Here is a 21203-nt window from a genome sequence, read left to right on the forward strand (position 1 = left end):
GGGAACAATTATCATGCTAGCTTGAGTTGTGACCGGAGCCCCAGCATTAAAGACACAAGTCATGGGGGGGGTCCATAACAAACATCTGCTCCCTGCAGTTATGCAATGGCTTGAATCCTGTCATTTTGGGGCAAGACATCGTCCCTGGCACACCGTCAGTAATTCTGAATTTGTTATAAAAATGAATTCAGTTGGGACTGGAATTCCAGGTCCACGTCAAAAGGTGCAGAAAGAAAGTAGTCAACGTCAGCGTGCAGGGATAGTGCTTATAGGCAGCTCTGTTAATCACTTCCAGGGTTCTAACAGTCTTCAGAGAGCCCCACAGTACCAACTATAGGTGAATGGGTGCATTGCTGAAACAAAACGGTCGCTATCAAGTCTCGCCCATGGGGATAGGTTACAGGGGAGGAATCTGCAGTTACAAGTATCCATCAAAAATGTGCATTACATTTATTATGTGTTCTGATAGTATGCTTAAAGTTTATCTATTCTTATATTTATTTGAATAGATTGTGCTTTAGAAGAAGCAGAACAGATTTAGGCTTTAATATGAGGGTGCAAAAGAATTCAGGTTCTCTCATCTTACCTCGCAATCACAAGGATTTTTTATAAAATGAATGGCTTAAAGAATATATAATAGTTGCTACCATCCCTTTCTGTGAGAGAGACTAGGAAGTCAAAGAAATTCCAGACATCAGAGTACATTGGCTCAGACCTGATCCATCCAGGAATAACTGGGGCTGTTTTCCTCATTACTTAACTTTCTCTCACAGACAGGCCCACAAAGTGAAAAACAGAGCAAGTTCAGGGAGCAACAAGTTTTGATTCTATTGAAACACTTAGACCATTATTATGGCAATATCTTTGATGCTTAAAGATCAGACATCTAGGGATTCTTAAAACTGCACTGCAGATATCTTCAAGAAGTGAGGACACTGGATATCTTTAAATAATTGAGGGTTTATTAAGATACATGGAAAGACCTCTGGTCAGTCTGTGATCCTCAGCAACTGCCTCCCAGCTCCAGGAGCATCATATAAGATTCTGGAGTGGAATCAAGCATCACAGTTGCCTTACAAAACATCACTGGAGCAGCGACATAATACATAGAATACAACACACCCCCTATCCTCATTTGAACTTTTCATTCATTATAATAAAAGAGTTATTCAATAATCACATATTTTCAAAAAGGCCCAATATGTACATTTTATGAGCATATGTAATCTTCCAATTTTCTGGGTCTCATTATTAAAGAGAAGAGAAGATTATTTTCTTTTACTCCATACTCTTCATATTTAACTGGTTTATTTGGGACTTCTCCATCAGTATTTCCTTTTCTTGTCTCTAACCATTTTGTTTTTCCATACCACTACAGTCAGTCACATTTTTTTACATTCCACCACATACCATCAGATAATCTCAATGTTTCCTTTTACCTCCACTATTTCTTTTGGTTCTGACAATTTGGAAAATCTTTTTCTCATCATGTTTCCTAAAAGCATTCTCACCCACATTCCCTTCTCATATTTTTTCTTGATTTGCTTGTTATGTTCTGATATATTTCCACTTTCTCATTCAACTTACTATAGTCAACTCTGCATTGACCTTCTCTTGCAATCCAGGCAGGTACTGCGACTGTACATGGTACTGAATGTGGTGTGGTTTTATAGTTCCATGACATGTTCCTCAACTGATTTTTCCAACTAGAGTCACTTGACTTGGCCAACTGTATACTCTCACCGAATACCCGGTTGAAAAGCTCAATTATGCCATTTCCCTTGGATGATATACAGGAGTCGTGAAATGTGTTATTCCCCATTTTCTCAAAAAAATCCAAATTCCTCAGAAATTAATTGTGGTCCATTGTCACTTATCTCTGCTGGACATCCCTCTCTGTGGAAACTGTCCTTGCAAAAAACTATTATGTTATCGGACTTCATTTCTTTCATTAATGTCATCTCAGGCCACTTTGAAAAGTAATCTATCATTACAACTGCAAACCTTTCATTCACACCCCCACATTCAAATGGGCCACACATATCAATGGCTACCTTTTCCCAAGCTTGTTTTGGGAAAGCTTCGGACAAATGGTGGATTCCTGCAACTGGTATGATTTGTCACTACATGCTGTGCATTCTCTGGCAAAACGTTCCATCTGTCTGTCCATCCCCGGCCACCAAACGTCCATCCTCGCCTTCCTTTTATTGCCGACATTTCTCCATGTACATCATGTAGTAATTTCAACAGCCTTTCCCTTAAATTTCTAGGTACCACCAGTCTATCACCTCTTCTCAAAACCCCTTCTTCAATTGACAATTCTTGCCACACATTCTTAATCATTTCCAAGTCTCCCACCGTTTTCCATTTTTGGGCCTGTGGCAATACTTTCATCAAATTTACTAATACCGGACCTTTCACCACTGCATCTTCCACACTTCTCCTCCAGTGGCACTACATACATCCAGCACCTCAGCCACTATCCATTCATCTTCCTTTTTTTCTTAGGTGTTCTCGACATCTAATCAGCATTAATATTCTTTACTGCTGGTACTTATTTTATCATAAATTAATGTTCTTGAAGACGATATAGCCATTATGCTATTCACAGCATTGCTTTCCTTGCTCCGGTTGTTGAAAATAAATGAACTGAGGGTTTCTGATCTGCCCGAATTTTTAAATTCAGACCATAATGAATCAAAAATGTTGCACACCCCACCAGCACACTAATGCTCCTTTCTCTACTGTTGAATATGTGAGTTATGCTCCTTTTAAAGTGCGTGATGCAAATGCCACAACTCTCTCTTGCTTCTTGCAGCAATGCTGCTCCTAGTCCATAACAACTAGCGTCCATCACTATAATTGTTTTCTCATTAGGATCACATAGTTTTCAAATGAGAGCTTTTGCTATTGTTTCTTTTAATACAACAAATGCATTTTGACATTCCTCAGACCAATGAAATTTCATCCCCTTTTACATCAATTCTAGCAAAAAATGTGCACCTTAGCTGCAAAATGATGAATGCATTTTGCATAACACTATGTTCGACCCAGAAATGATCTAAAACTGGTCTTTATCTCGTGGAGATGGCACTAAGCTAAATATGGATTTTATACCTTTGCAATTCAAATTAGGTCAAAGGTGTTCAACCTCTTTCACGCCAAACTTACATTTTTAAAGACCTACTGTGAGACGCACTTCTTTTAGCTTACATAAAACTTCCTTCAAAATCATATCATGCATTTGCTTGCATTCTCCCCAAATCAATACATCTAGGCCATTCAACATGTCTTTCAAGACACTCAGCATTATGTTTTGAAATACAGCTGATGCTAATCCAAAAGGCATGCAAATAAATTGATATGCACCCTCTGGTGTAATAAATGATGTTAAATGTTGGGATTCCTTTTTCAACAGTATCTGATGATAGGCATTCGATCAGTCTAAAGTGGTAAACGATATGCCTTCCTTTATACTTGCCAGCATCTCATTTAAACGGGGAAGGGGCTGAAGGTCAATCCAAATACACTTGTTTAGATCCGAGGTTCACACACATACAGATTTTATCATTAGGATTTTTAGCAATTACTATTAGACCTACCCATTATGATGCCTTTACCGGTTCAAAGACCTCTTCATTGCATAACCTTTGCAATTCCTCTTAGCAATCCTCTAAGGGCTAGAGGAACATTCCGCATCTTGTGTATTTTCAGCCCCATCCCTTCCTTTAGTACAATTCTGTGTTCAAATTATTTCAAATACCCTAGTCGTTTTCTGAACAAATTTGGAAACAAATTGACCCATTCATTCACTTCAGACTCCGTTAGTAATACTTGCTTGGGATGGTTTGGGTTCAATATACTAATTCACATTGCTACTTCCACCCCAACAAGGACCTCGCTTTATCAACTACATATGTTTCCCCTCCCCTGTTTTCCTTTCCAGAAACTATATTTCTGCCACAAAATACCCGCAAATTAGCAGCTTCACCCCAAAGTACCTTTTGGGTTCCACATCTGGGAGACTGAGTTCTCCCAATTTCAACAGTCTACCTTTACTACACACTTTGGAGGGTGATGTGTTCATCTTCACTTTGGTTTGTTCCCCTTGTTCTTGTAGTTCCATCCCACATACTACCAAAACTTCAACTTCATCCTCCTTACTTACGCCAGATTCCACTACATGCTCGAATGTTTCATACTTGTCCACCAAATTCACTGACTTTGACATTGTGATATTTTACATCTTACATGCTCTTGAGAAGACCAACTTTTTACACTTGAACAATGTACTTATAATTGCTGGACAATCCTCTGAATTAGCTGTGTGAATTGTATTACTACATCTAAAGCATGTTTTCTTTTTTTCCAACTCTTGAAATTTTGTTTTCACTTTACTTCCCTCAGTTTTCTTTCCAATAATTTCTCATTTTATTTACTTAATTTACTGCATTCATATCCCCATCTCGTTTGTCTCCAACTCCGCCCAACTCCGTAACATACCTAAACATATTCTCCATGTGTCTAGCCACTTCAATAGTTTTGTTTAATGTAATGTAGGATCTTTTAGCTGGGTCCAAACTGGAGTGAAGTGACAAGCAAAATGACGATGGATTAAACCCAGATTAGTGACTGAGGGTAGGTGTGTGAAAAGTTTCCACACTCCATCCATCATTTTATTTTGTGATATTGCCTTGTGTGTCGTAAGTGGCTAGGGTATGCCCAGACATGGGTCCCTTGCTTGCTGCGCCATTGGACTCAAGCTAGCCTGGCTGATGAAGGGTGATACCCTGAAACCGGTCCCAGGATGCTTGAATCCTGTCTAGGGAGGACCTGGCTTGGCAGTTCAGGCTGGACTGCTCCCATTGGGGACTGATTTGCATACAGCCGAGTCCGAACTGGGGTGACGTGGCAAGCGAAATAACAATGGATTAAATCCAGATCTGTGTCTGGGGGTGAGTGTGTGAAAGGTTTCAACACTCCGTCCATCATTTTATTCTGTGATATTGTCTTTTAGCCCCAACAATTGTCCCTGAATTTTCATGTTATTCATCCTATTAAACGATCTCTCATTATTTTATCTGAGATCCCTGAACTTACAGGTTGCAGCCAAGCGTCTCAAAGCCACTACGTACTGGTCTATTGCTTCTCCCTGTGCTCTGGAAAAGAATCTGTGTCTTACCACCACTATACTTATTTTCTTCCCATGGTTTTCTTCTAGATCCTTGAGAGCACTACCATATTCATTTTCCTCCTCAATATCTGAACCCTCGCCTTGTCCTCTCCCTTCTATTTCTGGTTTAGGAAATGTTTAAAAACCTTTCCTTCTCTCTACACCCAAACTGTGTTTAACCCCTTCTGTGCCCAGGACGTAATGGTTACGTCCTGAGGCACAGTGCTGCTGTGCCCAGGACGTAACCATTACGTCCTGTGCACAGAGCCCAGAGGGAGCGCTCTCGCTCCCTCTGTGGGGTTCCCCCCCACCCCCCCAAGTCAGGGATGGAAGGGGAAGCCCTTCCCCTCCCACCCCCGACCCCCCCAACCCCCCCTGTGACGTCAGCGCGCGCTGATTAGTCACAGGGTCTCCCCCATCGCGCTGGAAGCAGAGCTTCCAGCGCGATTGAAAAAGAAATGCTTTTGCATTTCTTTTTCAATCCCATGGGGGAGGCCCCGAGAGGCTTCAAAGGGAAGGAAATGTATTTCCTTCCCTTTGAAGTCTCTCACAGGTTTCAAAAGCCGGATTGCTTGCAATCCGGCTTTTGAAACCCCACTAGACACCAGGGATTTTTTTTTTCATTCTTGAAATTGGCAAAAGGGAGCGACCCCTTGGGCAAGGGTCGCTCCCAGGGGGGCATTTTTTTAGGAAGGCCTTTTCTGCCCCCCCTGGGGGCAGATTGGCCTATTATTAGGCCGATCTGCCCCCAGGGGGGGGCAGAAACCTCTAGGCACCAGGGACCATTTTTTTTTTTTTTTTTTTTTTTGTGATGAATTCTTTTTTTTTAGGTGGAGAGCGATCCCTTAGGCAAGGGTCGCTCCCCTACGGGGCAATATATATTTAGGCCATTTCTGCCCCCCTTGGGGGCAGATTGGCCTATTTTGATAAGGCCAATCTGCCCCCAAGGGGGGCAGAAACCATTAGACACCAGGGAGTTTGTTTTTGCGCGCGAATGTCACGCAACAAAGCGACCCCTTTGGCAAGGGTCGCTCCCAGGGGGGGCAATTTTTTGGGAAGGCCTTTTCTGCCCCCCCTGGGGGCAGATCGGCCTATTATTAGGCCGATCTGCCCCCAGGGGGGGAAGAAACCTCTAGGCGCCAGGGCAAATGTTTTTTTTGTGTTTTTTTTTTTTTGTTCTTTTTTTTTTTTTTTTTAGAGATGGGGAGCGACCCATCAGGCAAGGGTCGCTCCCCTGGGGGGCAAATTGTATTTAGACCATTTCTGCCCCCCTGGGGGCAGATTGGCCGATTTTAGGTCAATCTGCCCCCAAGGGGGCAGAAACCACTAGGCACCGGGGATTTGTTTTTTGGCGCCAATGTCACGCAGGGGGAGCGACCCCGTAGGCAAGGGTCGCTCCCGGGGGGTGGGGGGGGGGGGTTGGGGGGGCAAATTTATTTTAGGCCATTTCTGCCCCCCCGGGGGACAGATCGGCCTATTATTAGGCCGAACTGCCCCCGGGGGGGGGGGGGGGGGGGGGCAGAACACTCTAGGCGCCAGGGCAATTTTTTTTTTGTGTTTTTTTTTTTTGTTGTTTCTTTTTTTAGAGATGGGGAGCGACCCATCAGGCAAGGGTCGCTCCCCTGGGGGGGCAAATTGTATTTAGACCATTTCTGCCCCCCTGGGGGCAGATTGGCCAATTTTAGGTCAATCTGCCCCCAAGGGGGCAGAAACCACTAGGCACCGGGGATTTGTTTTTTGGCACCAATGTCACGCAGGGGGAGCGACCCCGTAGGCAAGGGTCGCTCCCGGGGGGGGGTGGGGGTTGGGGGGGCAAATTTATTTTAGGCCATTTCTGCCCCCCCCGGGGGACAGATCGGCCTATTATTAGGCCGAACTGCCCCCGGGGGGGGGGCAGAACACTCTAGGCACCAGGGCCATTTTTTTTTTGTGTTTTTTTTTTTGTTGTTTCTTTTTTTTAGAGATGGGGAGCGACCCATCAGGCAAGGGTCGCTCCCCTGGGGGGGCAAATTGTATTTAGACCATTTCTGCCCCCCTGGGGGCAGATTGGCCAATTTTAGGTCAATCTGCCCCCAAGGGGGCAGAAACCACTAGGCACCGGGGATTTGTTTTTTGGCACCAATGTCACGCAGGGGGAGCGACCCCGTAGGCAAGGGTCGCTCCCGGGGGGGGGGGGGGGGGGGTTGGGGGGGCAAATTTATTTTAGGCCATTTCTGCCCCCCCCGGGGGACAGATCGGCCTATTATTAGGCCGAACTGCCCCCGGGGGGGGGGCAGAACACTCTAGGCACCAGGGCAATTTTTTTTTTCTGGTTTTTTTCTGTTTTTTTTTTTTTTTCTTTTTTTAGAGATGGGGAGCGACCCATCAGGCAAGGGTCGCTCCCCTGGGGGGGCAAATTGTATTTAGACCATTTCTGCCCCCCTGGGGGCAGATTGGCTGAGTTTAGGTCAACCTGCCCCCAAGGGGGCAGAAACCACTAGGCACCGGGGATTTGTTTTTTGGTGCCAATGTCACGCAGGGGGAGCGACCCCGTAGGCAAGGGTCGCTCCCGGCGGGGGAGGGTGGGGGTTGGGGGGGCAAATTTATTTTAGGGCATTTCTGCCCCCCCCCCCCCCTGGGGCCGGCTGAGCTACAGGCCAAACACCACAGGTAGGCACCTTGCAAAAAACACCTCTGTTTTCTGTGAAAAAATATGTTGTGTCCACGTTGTGTTTTGGGCCATTTCCTTTTGTGGGCGCTAGGCCTACCCACAGAAGTGATGTACCATTTTTATCGAGAGACTTAGGGGAACGCTGGGTGGAAGGAAATTTGTGGCTCCTCTCAGATTCCAGAACTTTCTGTCACCGAAATGAGAGGAAAAAGTGTTTTTTGGGCCAAATTTTGATGTTTGCAAAGGATTCTGGGTAACATAACCTGGTCAGAGCCCCGCAAGTCACCCCATCTTGGATTCCCCTGGGTTTCTAGTTTTCAAAAATGCACTGGTTTGCTAGGTTTCCTCAGGTGTCGGCTGAGCTATAGGCCAAAATCCACAGGTAGGCACTGCTTTTTATAAAAAAATGTGATGTGTCCACGTTGTGTTTTGGGCCCTTTCCTTTCGTGGGCGCTAGTCCTACCCACACAAGTGAGGTATCATTTTTATCGGGAGACTTGGGGGAACGCTGGGTAGAAGGAAATTTGTGGCTCCTCTCAGATCCAGAACTTTCTGCCACAGAAATGTGAGTAACATGTGTATTTTTAGCCAAATTTTGAGGTTTGCAAAGGATTCTGGGTAACAGAACCTGGTCCGAGCCCCGCAAGTCACCCCTCCTTGGATTCCCCTAGGTCTCTAGTTTTCAGAAATGCACAGGTTTGGTAGGTTTCCCTAGGTGGCGGCTGAGCTAGAGGCCAAAATCTCCAGGTAGTCACTTTGCTAAAAACAGCTCTGTTTTCTGTGATGTGTCCACTTTGTGTTTTGGGGCATATCCTGTCGCGGGCGCTCGGCCTACCCACACAAGTGAGGTATCATTTTGATCGGGAGACGTGGGGGAACGCTGGGTGGAAGGAAATTTGTGGCTCCTCTCAGATTCCAGAACTTTCTGCCACAGAAATGTGAGGAATATGTGTTTTTTTAGCCAAATTTTGAGGTTTGCAAAGGATTCTGGGTAACAGAACCTGGTCCGAGCCCCGCAAGTCACCCCTCCTTGGATTCCCCTAGGTCTCTAGTTTTCAGAAATGGGTTTGGTAGGTTTCTACGCGGGCGCTAGGCCTACCCACACAAGTGAGGTATCATTTTTATCGGGAGACGTGGGGGAACGCTGGGTGGAAGGAAATTTGTGGCTCCTCTCAGATTCCAGAACTTTCTGCCACAGAAATGTGAGGAATATGTGTTTTTTTAGCCAAATTTTGAGGTTTGCAAAGGATTCTGGGTAACAGAACCTGGTCCGAGCCCCGCAAGTCACCCCTCCTTGGATTCCCCTAGGTCTCTAGTTTTCAGAAATGCACAGGTTTGGTAGGTTTCCCTAGGTGGCGGCTGAGCTAGAGGCCAAAATCTCCAGGTAGTCACTTTGCTAAAAACAGCTCTGTTTTCTGTGATGTGTCCACTTTGTGTTTTGGGGCATATCCTGTCGCGGGCGCTAGGCCTACCCACACAAGTGAGGTATCATTTTGATCGGGAGAAGTGGGGGAACGCTGGGTGGAAGGAAATTTGTGGCTCCTCTCAGATTCCAGAACTTTCTGCCACAGAAATGTGAGGAACATGTGTTTTTTTAGCCAAATTTTGAGGTTTGCAAAGGATTCTGGGTAACAGAACCTGGTCCGAGCCACACAAGTCACCCCTCCTTGGATTCCCCTAGGTCTCTAGTTTTCAGAAATGCACAGGTTTGGTAGGTTCCCCTAGGTGGCGGCTGAGCTAGAGGCCAAAATCTACAGGTAGTCACTTTGCTAAAAACAGCTCTGTTTTCTGTGATATGTCCACGTTGTGTTTTGGGGCATATCCTGTCGCGGGCGCTAGGCCTACCCACACAAGTGAGGTATCATTTTTATCGGGAGATGTGGGGGAACGCTGGGTGGAAGGAAATTTGTGGCTCCTCTCAGATTCCAGAACTTTCTGCCACAGAAATGTGAGGAACATGTGTTTTTTTAGCCAAATTTTGAGATTTGCAAAGGATTCTGGGTAACAGAACCTGGTCCGAGCCCCGCAAGTCACCCCTCCTTGGATTCCCCTAGGTCTCTAGTTTTCAGAAATGCACAGGTTTGGTAGGTTTCCCCAGGTGGCGGCTGAGCTAGAGGCCAAAATCTACAGGTAGTCACTTTGCTAAAAACAGCTCTGTTTTCTGTGATATGTCCACGTTGTGTTTGGGGGCATATCCTGTCGCGGGCGCTAGGCCTACCCACACAAGTGAGGTATCATTTTTATCGGGAGACGTGGGGGAACGCTGGGTGGAAGGAAATTTGTGGCTCCTCTCAGATTCCAGAACTTTCTGCCACAGAAATGTGAGGAACATGTGTTTTTTTAGCCAAATTTTGAGGTTTGCAAAGGATTCTGGGTAACAGAACCTGGTCCGAGCCACACAAGTCACCCCTCCTTGGATTCCCCTAGGTCTCTAGTTTTCAGAAATGTACAGGTTTGGTAGGTTTCCCTAGGTGGCGGCTGAGCTAGAGGCCAAAATCTCCAGGTAGTCACTTTGCTAAAAACAGCTCTGTTTTCTGTGATGTGTCCACTTTGTGTTTTGGGGCATATCCTGTCGCGGGCGCTAGGCCTACCCACACAAGTGAGGTATCATTTTGATCGGGAGACGTGGGGGAACGCTGGGTGGAAGGAAATTTGTGGCTCCTCTCAGATTCCAGAACTTTCTGCCACAGAAATGTGAGGAACATGTGTTTTTTTAGCCAAATTTTGAGGTTTGCAAAGGATTCTGGGTAACAGAACCTGGTCCGAGCCCCGCAAGTCACCCCTCCTTGGATTCCCCTAGGTCTCTAGTTTTCAGAAATGCACAGGTTTGGTAGGTTTCCCTAGGTGGCGGCTGAGCTAGAGGCCAAAATCTACAGGTAGTCACTTTGCTAAAAACAGCTCTGTTTTCTGTGATATGTCCACGTTGTGTTTTGGGGCATATCCTGTCGCGGGCGCTAGGCCTACCCACACAAGTGAGGTATCATTTTTATCGGGAGACGTGGGGGAACGCTGGGTGGAAGGAAATTTGTGGCTCCTCTCAGATTCCAGAACTTTCTGCCACAGAAATGTGAGGAACATGTGTTTTTTTAGCCAAATTTTGAGATTTGCAAAGGATTCTGGGTAACAGAACCTGGTCCGAGCCCCGCAAGTCACCCCTCCTTGGATTCCCCTAGGTCTCTAGTTTTCAGAAATGCACAGGTTTGGTAGGTTTCCCTAGGTGGCGGCTGAGCTAGAGGCCAAAATCTACAGGTAGTCACTTTGCTAAAAACAGCTCTGTTTTCTGTGATGTGTCCACGTTGTGTTTTGGGGCATATCCTGTCGCGGGTGCTAGGCCTACCCACACAAGTGAGGTACCATTTTTATCGGGAGACTTGGGGGAACATAGATTAGCAAAACAAGTACTATTGCCCCTTGTCTTTCTCTACATTTTTTCCTTCCAAATATAGGAGTGTGTGTAAAAAAGACATCTATTTGAGAAATTCCCTGTAATTCACGTGCTACTATGGTCACCCCGGAATTCAGAGATGTGCAAATAACCACTGCTCCTCAACACCTTATCTTGTGCCCTTTTTGGAAATGCAAAGGTTTTCTTGATAGCAATTTTTTACTCCTTATATTTCAGCAAATGAATTGCTGTATACCCGGTATAGAATGAAAACGCACTGCAGGGTGCAGCTCATTTATTGGCTCTGGGTTCCTCGGGTTCTTGATGAACCTACAAACCCTATATATCCCCGCAACCAGAGGAGTCCAGCAGACGTAACGGTATATTGCTTTCGATAATCTGACATTGCAGGGAAAAGTTACAGAGTAAAACGTAGAGAAAAATTGATGGTTTTTTCACCTCAATTTCAATATTTTTCTTTTTCAGCTGTTATTTTCTGTAGGAAACCCTTGTAGGATCTACACAAATGACCCCTTGCTGAATTCAGAATTTTGTCTACTTTTCAGAAATGTTTAGGTTTCTGGGATCCAGCATTGGTTTCATGACCATTCCTGTCACTGACTGGAAGGAGGCTGAAAGCACAAAAAATTGCACAAATGGGGTATGCCCCAGTAAAATGCCAAAATTGTGTTGAAAAATTGGGTTTTCTGATTCAAGTCTGCCTGTTCCTGAAAGCTGGGAAGCTGCTGAGTTTAGCACCGCAAACCCTTTGTTGATGCCATTTTCAGGGGAAAAACCACTAGCCTTCTTCTGCAGCCACTTTTTCCAATTTTTTTGAAACAAACGAAATTTTCACTGTATTTTTGCCAATTTCTTGGCCTCCTTCAAGGGAACCCACAAAGTCTGGGTACCTCTAGAATCCCTAGGATGTTGGAAAAAAAGGACGCAAATTTGGCTTGGTTAGCTTATGTGGACAAAAAGTTATGAGGGCCTAAGCGCGAACTGCCCCAAATAGGCAAAAAAAGGCCCGGCACAGGAGGGGGAAAAGGCCTGGCAGCGAAGGGGTTAAGTATAGCTAATTTCCTTTTAGCTGGAAATGCATCACCACCCAATAGCTTCCAAATAAGTCTCAAATGTTTATTTCCAGTCCTTACATGCCAAACTAGGTTGTACTGGTTCTTCCAAGAAGGTTGGGAGAGCTGATATAGATAAAGACATGACTTTCCTATACCTCCAATCACCCTGTGCCACTGCACACATCAGCGGACTAGCTTTAATCAATTTCCAATGTGTACACTTTCTTTTCTGAAGATATTTTCCCTGTACCATATACTAATATGCGCTATAATTCCATAGCTATGCGTGTCACTTTTGTTTCCTTTTGTTCTTACGGTTGCATTCTTCTATTTCCTGGTATTTAGACACGCTTGTATTTTCTTCAAATTACGTGCATTAGTAAACCGGTTCCCGCCAGACAAAAAATGTTCTCCACTACAATTTTATTTGTTTTTATCTATAAGCTGTGTACATCAGCGAGTAATTTTCTGGATTGTGACAATTTTACCACAAATTTGGATTTAAACAGTATGCTGATAACCAAAAACACTGCACATCAGCAAATAGATTACTTTGTTCTAAAGCATTTTGAATCAATTTGGCACAAACTCGACTTTAAATTGTGCGCTTGTAACTAAACTGTGCACATTAGGGAGCAGTTTAACTTGTACATCAGCACTGGTTTAAACATAGTGCGCAATGACTACCAACTGTGTACATCCGGAACTGCCATCCTCCATGTAAGATGCCTCCTGCTCGTTGTACTCAGCAGTGCACATACTGGCGTACAAAGCTTCTACCCTTCCTAGTTGCCCCAACGACATCACAAGGTTAAGCGTCACAATGAGGGCAAAGCAACTCCTGCTGCACACTGGAATGCAGGCATAACCTGTTTACGTGTGGAACAACGCCGGTTAACACTCCTCACATGACTGGTGTTGCCAGGGTTACCACGGCCTGCACGTCACTGCCACTCCATGCATCAGGTCGCATACAGCTCACACATCACCACTTCTCCACGCTCCTAGTCGCGCTGATGATCATCGTTTAACACTCTCCTCTGATGCACAAACTCACTTGAAAGTTTTAAATCTCCCTCAATTTACCTTTGCGAGAATTGCTAATTATCAGAGTATACACCACTCTCAGTCCGTGCCCACGCCTAACTCCACAGCCACTTATGTGCAGCCTCCATTATAAGTGTTGTCTCACTTTCGCCCGCCAACCAACGTGAAGCTTCTTCCTTTCTGTGAATTTGCGCAGTTCCTTAATTCGCACCTGCCAAATTCATCCCCTTGCAGGTCGGGATCACCCTCTAGTAGGCAATACACGGACCAGAGGTCATATTCACATGAACCCCAAAGTTGTCCACAGCTGGGTTTGCATAAAAAAATATATATATTTTACCATAAAACTATGTTCTTCCTCAGTGTGCCCTCTCCTTAAGTGTATCCCATCCTCATCGCCAATTTCAAGAAGTAAGGACACTGGATAGCTTTAAATAATTACAGGGTTTATTAATATACATGGGACGACCTCTGGTCAGTCTGTGATCCTCAGCAACTGCCTCCCAGGTACAGAAGCAACAAATAAGATTCTGGAGTGGAATTAAGCATCACAGATGCCTAGGAACACATCATTGGACTAGGGCATAGTACATAGAAAACAACATATATGTTGTCTGGTGTCCTAATTTTTATATTCTGTGACTCTGCACTAACATTTGCTTAGAATATATCCTTTAAAAATAAGTGTGGAGTTCTAATGTGTATGCATCTGCTGCAAACCGTTGCATGAACTCAACAATAAATAAATACACCTGACAGCCTATCGCATTGTTATGTGCTCAATATGTATTATCACGAGGTAAACTAAGGGAGACGCATGAATCATAACATGTCTGTTCCTTCGGCTGCCTTATTCCCGATGTTCATGTTATACAAAGACCACATACCTAAACAGATACATCTCCTAGCACTCACTGACTGTATGCTTACCCTTGAGACTGTACAGCACTTAGTTGCCTTTTCAGCTAGCTTTATACTGTACAAATAGTGCACATATACACACAAATTTTGTATCACAAGAATCTAAAAACATAAACCAACGTATTCCAAACGGTAGGTTTAGTCTCCCATGATTACATTCCCCATTTCGGAAATAAGAACTAAAACCTTGTTTCTTTAAACGGTAGATACTGAATGTGTCTTCATTAGTTACCACCCTTTTTGATTGCCAGCTTCAAATGAAATTTCACAGTAGTGTATTTGTCTTCTAAGTTAAAGATATTATTTAAGATGTGTTGTACCTCTCCTAGGACTATGGATACAGTTTGTCGTATTTCCAAAAATGGAGGTGACCTATTTACAGAAGTACAGGTGGACTATAAAATGGATCTAGTGAGCAAACAAATATTTTTCAGCAAGAAAATGCAGTTACAGTTCAGAAATAAAAAAGATAAAAATCAATATTTCTTCTAAAGGTTAAAGTCCATCATATGTGTCCATCCTCGCAGGCAATGAATCATTACTCAACGTAAGATTAATTAATTAATTAAATATATATATTTTTTAAAGCACACACATTTGTCTGTACTAAACAGTGCTCATAATGTCACTGCTAAACATCTATTAGCTTTTGCTTAGCTGCATGTTAGCAGTAGAAACAAGAGGTGAAACATGGTTGTATTATCAATGGACTGGATGTGATAACCCGACATATTCAACATCTGGTAAGATACCTTCAAGGAGAAGAACTATTAACTTTAATCACCAAAGTCCACAACAATTCACAACTGGCAAGTGTGAAATCAAAAATATTCAGGGTAACAAAAATTAGCTCTAACTCGGTGGTCTTCGACCTATTTAATACCACCCCCACCGTAGGAAGTTGGCTCTGTATGTACTATTTCAAAGCAAGAAATAGCATGCACAGAGTCCAAGGGTTCCCCTTAGAGGTAAGATAGTGGCAAAAAGAGATAATTCTAATGCTCTATTTTGTGGTAGTGTGGTCTAGCAGTAGGCTTATCAGAGGGTAGTGTTAAGCATTTGTTGTACACACACAGGCAATAAATGAGGAACACACACTCAAAGACAATTCCAGGCCAATAGGTTTTTATATAGAAAAATATATTTTCTTAGTTTATTTTAAGAACCACAGGTTCAAGATTTACAAACAATACTTTAAATGAAAGGTATTTCACTCAGGTATCTTAGGAACTTTGAATCATCACAATAGCATGTACAGTTTTGGCAATAATGGCAATAAGCTATTTGAAAAATGGACACAGTGCAAAAATCAACAGTTCCTGGGGGAGGTAAGTATTTTTTAGGTTCACAGGTAAGTAAAGCACTTACAGGGTTCAAAGTTGGGTCCAAGGTAGCCCACCGTTGGGGGTTCAAGGCAACCCCAAAGTTACCACACCAGCAGCTCAAGGCCGGTCAGGTGCAGAGGTCAAAGTGGTGCCCAAAACACATAGGCTTCAATGGAAATAGGGGTGCCCCGGTTCCAGTCAAACAGGCACAGAAAGTACACCCTCAGTGGCACAGGGGCGGCCGGGTGCAGAGTGCAAACAGGCGTCGGGTTCGCAATAGGTTTCAATGGGAGACTCCGGGGTCTCTTCTGCGATACAGGCAGGCAGGGGGGGGGCTCCTCGGGGTAGCCACCACCTGGGCTAGGAAGAGGGCCATCTGGGGGTCGCTCCTGCACTGGAGGTTGGATCCTTCAGGTCCTGGGGGCTGCGGGTGCAGTGTGTTTACCAGACATCGGGTTCTTTGAAGCAGGCAGTTGCGGTCAGGGGGAGCCTCTGGATTCCCTCTGCAGGCATCGCTGTGGGGGCTCAGGGGGGTCAACTCTGGCTACTCACGGGCTCGCAGTCGCCAGGGAGTCCTCCCTGTAGAGTTAGTTTTCCGCAGGTCGATCCGGGGGCGACGGGTGCAGAGTGGAAAGTCTCACGCCTCCGGCGGGAAACATGTGGTCTTCAAAAGTTGCTTCTTTGTTGTCCTCGGGAGCTTCTTGGTCCTTTTAGATGCAGGGTAGTCCTCTGAGGCTTCAGAGGTCGCTGGACCCTGGGGGACGTGTCGCTGTAGCAGTATTTCTCGAAGTGGGGAGACAGGCCGGTAGGGCTGGGGCCAAAGCAGTTGGTGTCTCCATCTTCTCTGCAGGGCTTCAGGTCAGCAGTCCTTCGTCTTCAGGTTGCAGGAATCTAGTTTCCTAGGTTCTGGGGAGCTCCTAAATACTGAATTTAGGGGTGTGTTTAGGTCTGGGAGGGCAGTAGCCAATGGCTACTGTCCTTGAGGGTGGCTACACCCTCTTTGTGCCTCCTCACTGAGGGGAGGGGGCACATCCCTATTCCTATTGGGGGAATCCTCCAAAATCAAGATGGAGGATTTCTAAAGGCAGGGGTTACCTCAGCTCAGGACATCTTAGGGGCTGTCCTGACTGGTGGGTGACTCCTCCTTGTTTTTCTCATTATCTCTCCTGGACTTGCCGCCAAAAGTTGGGGCTGTGTCCAGGGGGCGGGCATCTTCACTAGCTGGAGTGCCCTGGGGCATTGTAACACAAAGCCTGAGCCTTTGAGGCTCACTGCTAGGTGTTACAGATCCTGCAGGGGGGAGGTGTGAAGCACCTCCACCCAGAGCAGGCTTTTGTTTGTCCTCAGAGAGCACAAAGGCCCTCACCACATGGGGTCAGAAACTCGTCTCTCAGCAGCAGGCTGGCACAGACCAGTCAGTCCTGCACTGAACAATTGGGTAAAATACAGGGGGCATCTCTAAGATACCCTGTGTGTGCATTTTTTAATAAATCCAACACTGGCATCAGTGTGGGTTTATTATTCTGAGAAGTTTGATACCAAACTTCCCAGTATTCAGTGTAGCCTTTATGGAGCTGTGGAGTTCGTGTTTGACAAACTCCCAGACCATATACTTAATATGGGCACACTGTACTTACAATGTCTAAGAATAGACTTAGACACTGTAGGGGCATATTGCTCATGCAGCTATGCCCTCACCTGTGGTATACTGCACCCTGCCTTAGGGCTGTAAGGCCTACTAGAGGGGTGACTTACCTATGCCACAGGCAGCATTTTGTGTGCGTGGCATCCTGAGGGGGATGCCATGTCGACTTTGCCTTTTTTTCTCCCCACCAACACACACAATCTGCAATGGCAGTGTGCATGTGTTAGGTGAGGGGTCCCTTAGGGTGGCACAACATATGCTGCAGCCTTTAGGGACCTTCCCTGGTCACAGGGCCCTTGGTACCACTGGTACCTTTTACAAGGGACTTATCTGTGTGCCACGGGTGTGCCAATTGTGGAAACAATGGTACATTTTAGGTGAAAGAACACTGGTGCTGGGGCCTGGTTAGCAGGGTCCCAGCACACTCTGTCAAGCCAGCATCAATATCAGGCAAAAAGTGGGGGATAATTGCAACAGGGAGCATTTCCTTACACCCCCCCCCCCTTCAGAAAAAAAAGCCAATTTTTAAATATGTCTAGACTTATTTAAACATCAAAGTTCTGTTACCGATTTAAAATTACAATCAAATACATGATTGCCAAACATATTATTCTGGTCAGGCAGGCTTTACTAACATGTAAAAGTGTACACAGTGTGATTTTTAGAAATGTGGGTGAGAAGTTTGAAGAATATTTACAGTCCCTTCCCTTTTGACACCTTCTGCCAGCCCAGCCAAGATATGAATGACAAAAGAGGTTAGTGAAGGCCTATTACGGAGGGGCTTACTGCCGCTCATTAAAACAAAACACTTATCAATATAATGCTTCTTTTGGCCAGAGCCTGTGCCCCCCCTGGGATCACGTGAGGCCCCCCAAGGGGGCCTGCCCCCCAGTTTTAAGACCCCTGCTCTAACTAGTTTGAATTCATCAACAGGGGAGTTACTCAAAAGGAACCTTTGTAATGAGTAGGGCAGTAATGTCTGATGACTAAAGTAGAAACACATCAGCTCATGAGGAACCCCTTACTTTTGAAGTAGAACTACAATGAGTTACAAGTTACCAGGTGACTGCCACTACAATATATTGATCGGTTCTGAGACCTGGGGCCCGATTCAGAACTCGGCGGATGGGTTACTCCCTCACAATGGTGAGGCATATCCCATTCGCCGGAATCTAAATTCCATTATACTTTAGCTGTGATGGAGTAACCTCTCAGCTGAGTTCTCTAAAAGGCTCCTGGTCCTCACAAAAGGATCTACAGATTTCCAAGAAAATCTACCATTTCAAAACAGCTTTCAACTTGGGTCGCTCTTCATGGGATGTCTGAATCCTGAATGCCTGATCCAGATTGACCATGTGCTTCGGGGCAGACTCTTACATTTCAAGGATTCAGGACCACTCATTTCCATGTCTTTTCTTGAGCATCTCTGCTCTGAAGTGACCTAGAGAACACATAGGGCTTTATTTCTTTAGGTGGTTCATAAATTGCTTGATTTAATAGAAGTCCTAAAATAATTTGCAAAAGATAAAGGGAACTGAAAAAGCGCAAGCATTTTTTGTGTTGCTCTCTGGTCCGGCAGAGGACTCAAACATGCACATGAACCATAGACACATAGCAAGATGTGCTTACCTGCATTGGCTTTAAGGTCCTCTGGTGTAACCATGACGACAAACCTAATAGCTCTTTCATTTCTAAACATTTCATAGGCCCATCTGCGGATGGACCGCATGCACTTAACTGCAGCGATTCCATTGTTGGCAATGAGAACCTGCATAAAAAAAAAAAAAGAGAGAAAGCATTGGAAAAAGAGAAATGAAAAATGGTTTGAAAATCAGACATAATAAAAAAATCTTTTAAGAGTGTTTAAACAAGCCAAAGATTTATCTTGATTTCTATTCATTGACAGGTTTTGCCATAAAGCTAGCCTCACACTGCGCATCACCGAAATCTAAGCTAGACAGGAAGTTACCATAGTTATATATGGTAATAAAATAGAACCTTATGTTAAAAACAAAAACCTAGAAAGACACTGAAAAGCTAACGTGACATTATAGTTAGGCATGAAAATGATACATTACTTTTCAGTAAAGAAACTTCAGTAATTCAATTAAAGGAACAAAAGGTTAAAGTAAAGTTATAGATAGGTGAAAATGTCAGATTAATTAACTATAACTTGCACCCTTGCACTGTATATTACATCATACATGTTCTATGACACCACTGATAACAATCACTGACTTCTTAACTGACATCACTGATAACAAAACTGCAGGGCTGGAGTGTGTGTTAAAGTTACTTGAAACAACTATAACTAGTAAATTTGAGTTTTTTTTTTTTTTTAAATGCTACTTTTAGACAGACATCTTCACCTAATAGAAACATCACTTTAACCTTTGTTTCTTTCTGTGACTATATATACATATACACACACATATATATAAATATATATATACATACACATGCTTACACACACACACATACTGCACACAGATACATTTTATATATATATATAACATTTTACACACAAAAAAAAACCACTGAAATATACCAGTTGCCGATGACTGAGCCAACTACTTGTGCCCCCGCACTGCGTATGCCCACGACCACATACATACATCACTCAGGATATGTTCAATGACATCACTGATGACATCTCAAATTAGATCAATTATGACAACTGCATGACATCGCTTATGACATCAAATGAGTGTGACAGATTGCTATACTTTTAAATGTATTTAGTAAGGTACATCTTGAACACATTTTCTATTCTTTTTTCTACTGCTAATAAATGCAAGTTTATTGCAAAATGCTTGACCGCATAATAGGCGCTTGAGTGGTGGGGCTGGTACCTATGAAGAGTTTTGCACAGGGAAAAGAAGGAGTAAGTGAGGTTTGGCCAACTAGTGGGGCTTGGCTATCTAAAGGAAGTGGGTATCTGAACAATTGCACACAGGACTAACACTGTGCATAGTAAGGGCTTTGGTGTCTAAAGAGTTGTGGGTTGGGCGTAGTAGGGACTTGGCCACCTAATGGGGCTTAGGTGTCTAGAGGGAGTGGGTTCTCTGGGAACAGTTGTGCACAAGGCAAAGGAGGTGCAAAGGAGGAGTTTGGACACCTAATGAGCCTTTAGCCTCTGCCGGATTTGTACTCTCTAAAGAGCTGTCCAAGGGGTGAAGGGTGTGCTTAGCAGGGGCTTCACCACCTAATGGGACTTGAAAGTTTTGAAGGAGTGGCCTCTCCATGAAGAGCTGTACTGTTACATAGAAACTGAAGAGCACTAGCGTGGATGATGCCATCAGAGATGAAATCAATGAAGTCGCTGATCATGCCATAAGTGAGATCATAAGCAGTGGATGGTGCGGGCTCAAATTATATTTGGTGCAGTAAACTAACTGGTGAATTTTGATGTTTTAAATGTTACATTTTAACTGACATTTTAACCCTGAATATAAAATCACTTTAGTCTTTTTTTTCCCCAGAGAATTTCAATATTTTTCATTAATGTACAGTAAGATTTTATTACCATATCTAATTATGCCAACCCCCCATGCGCATGGCCTTTGGCTGTGTGCCACACACGGCTGTGCACACCCTGGACCCCACTGTGCTAGGGTGGCTACAGGGCCTCGCCAAAACAATATGAAGGGGTGCGATTTTAAATGAGGCAGACCTGCTGGCTTTGTCAGAAATTCGGAACATCAATATAAAACAAAGGGGGGGCCTACTGGCTTTCTCAGAGGGTCACCACATCAACATATATAAAACGGACCTATTTGCTTTGTCAGAAGGTCATCACATTAATAAAGTAGCCGAATATCATAATATACAGATAAAACCAATTTAATTAATCACCATAATCCAAAGTATCCAATATGAATACAGTCACTGCAATGCTCTACAACAATAATTTCCACTAAAATATTTTTAAAAAAGCATTTTAATTTAAATACCTACAAACGAGTTTGATTTTTTTTTTTT

At 44.2% G+C, this 21203-nt stretch overlaps 1 protein-coding gene across 7 annotated transcripts in view; it reads right to left on the reverse strand.

Annotated features, from left to right (window-relative positions):
• ACACB (acetyl-CoA carboxylase beta) overlaps positions 1 to 21203 on the reverse strand; it is a 1528264-nt gene that overhangs the window by 1191313 nt on the left and 315748 nt on the right. For all 7 annotated transcript variants that reach the window (XM_069214760.1, XM_069214756.1, XM_069214757.1 and 4 more), the window contains one exon: positions 18852 to 18990. In XM_069214760.1, coding sequence (XP_069070861.1) covers positions 18852 to 18990 — 139 coding nt within the window. The remainder of the gene's footprint in view (positions 1 to 18851; positions 18991 to 21203) is intronic.

Source organism: Pleurodeles waltl, chromosome 11, assembly GCF_031143425.1.
Source record: "Pleurodeles waltl isolate 20211129_DDA chromosome 11, aPleWal1.hap1.20221129, whole genome shotgun sequence".
In the NCBI taxonomy this organism is placed as follows: Eukaryota; Metazoa; Chordata; class Amphibia; order Caudata; family Salamandridae; genus Pleurodeles; species Pleurodeles waltl.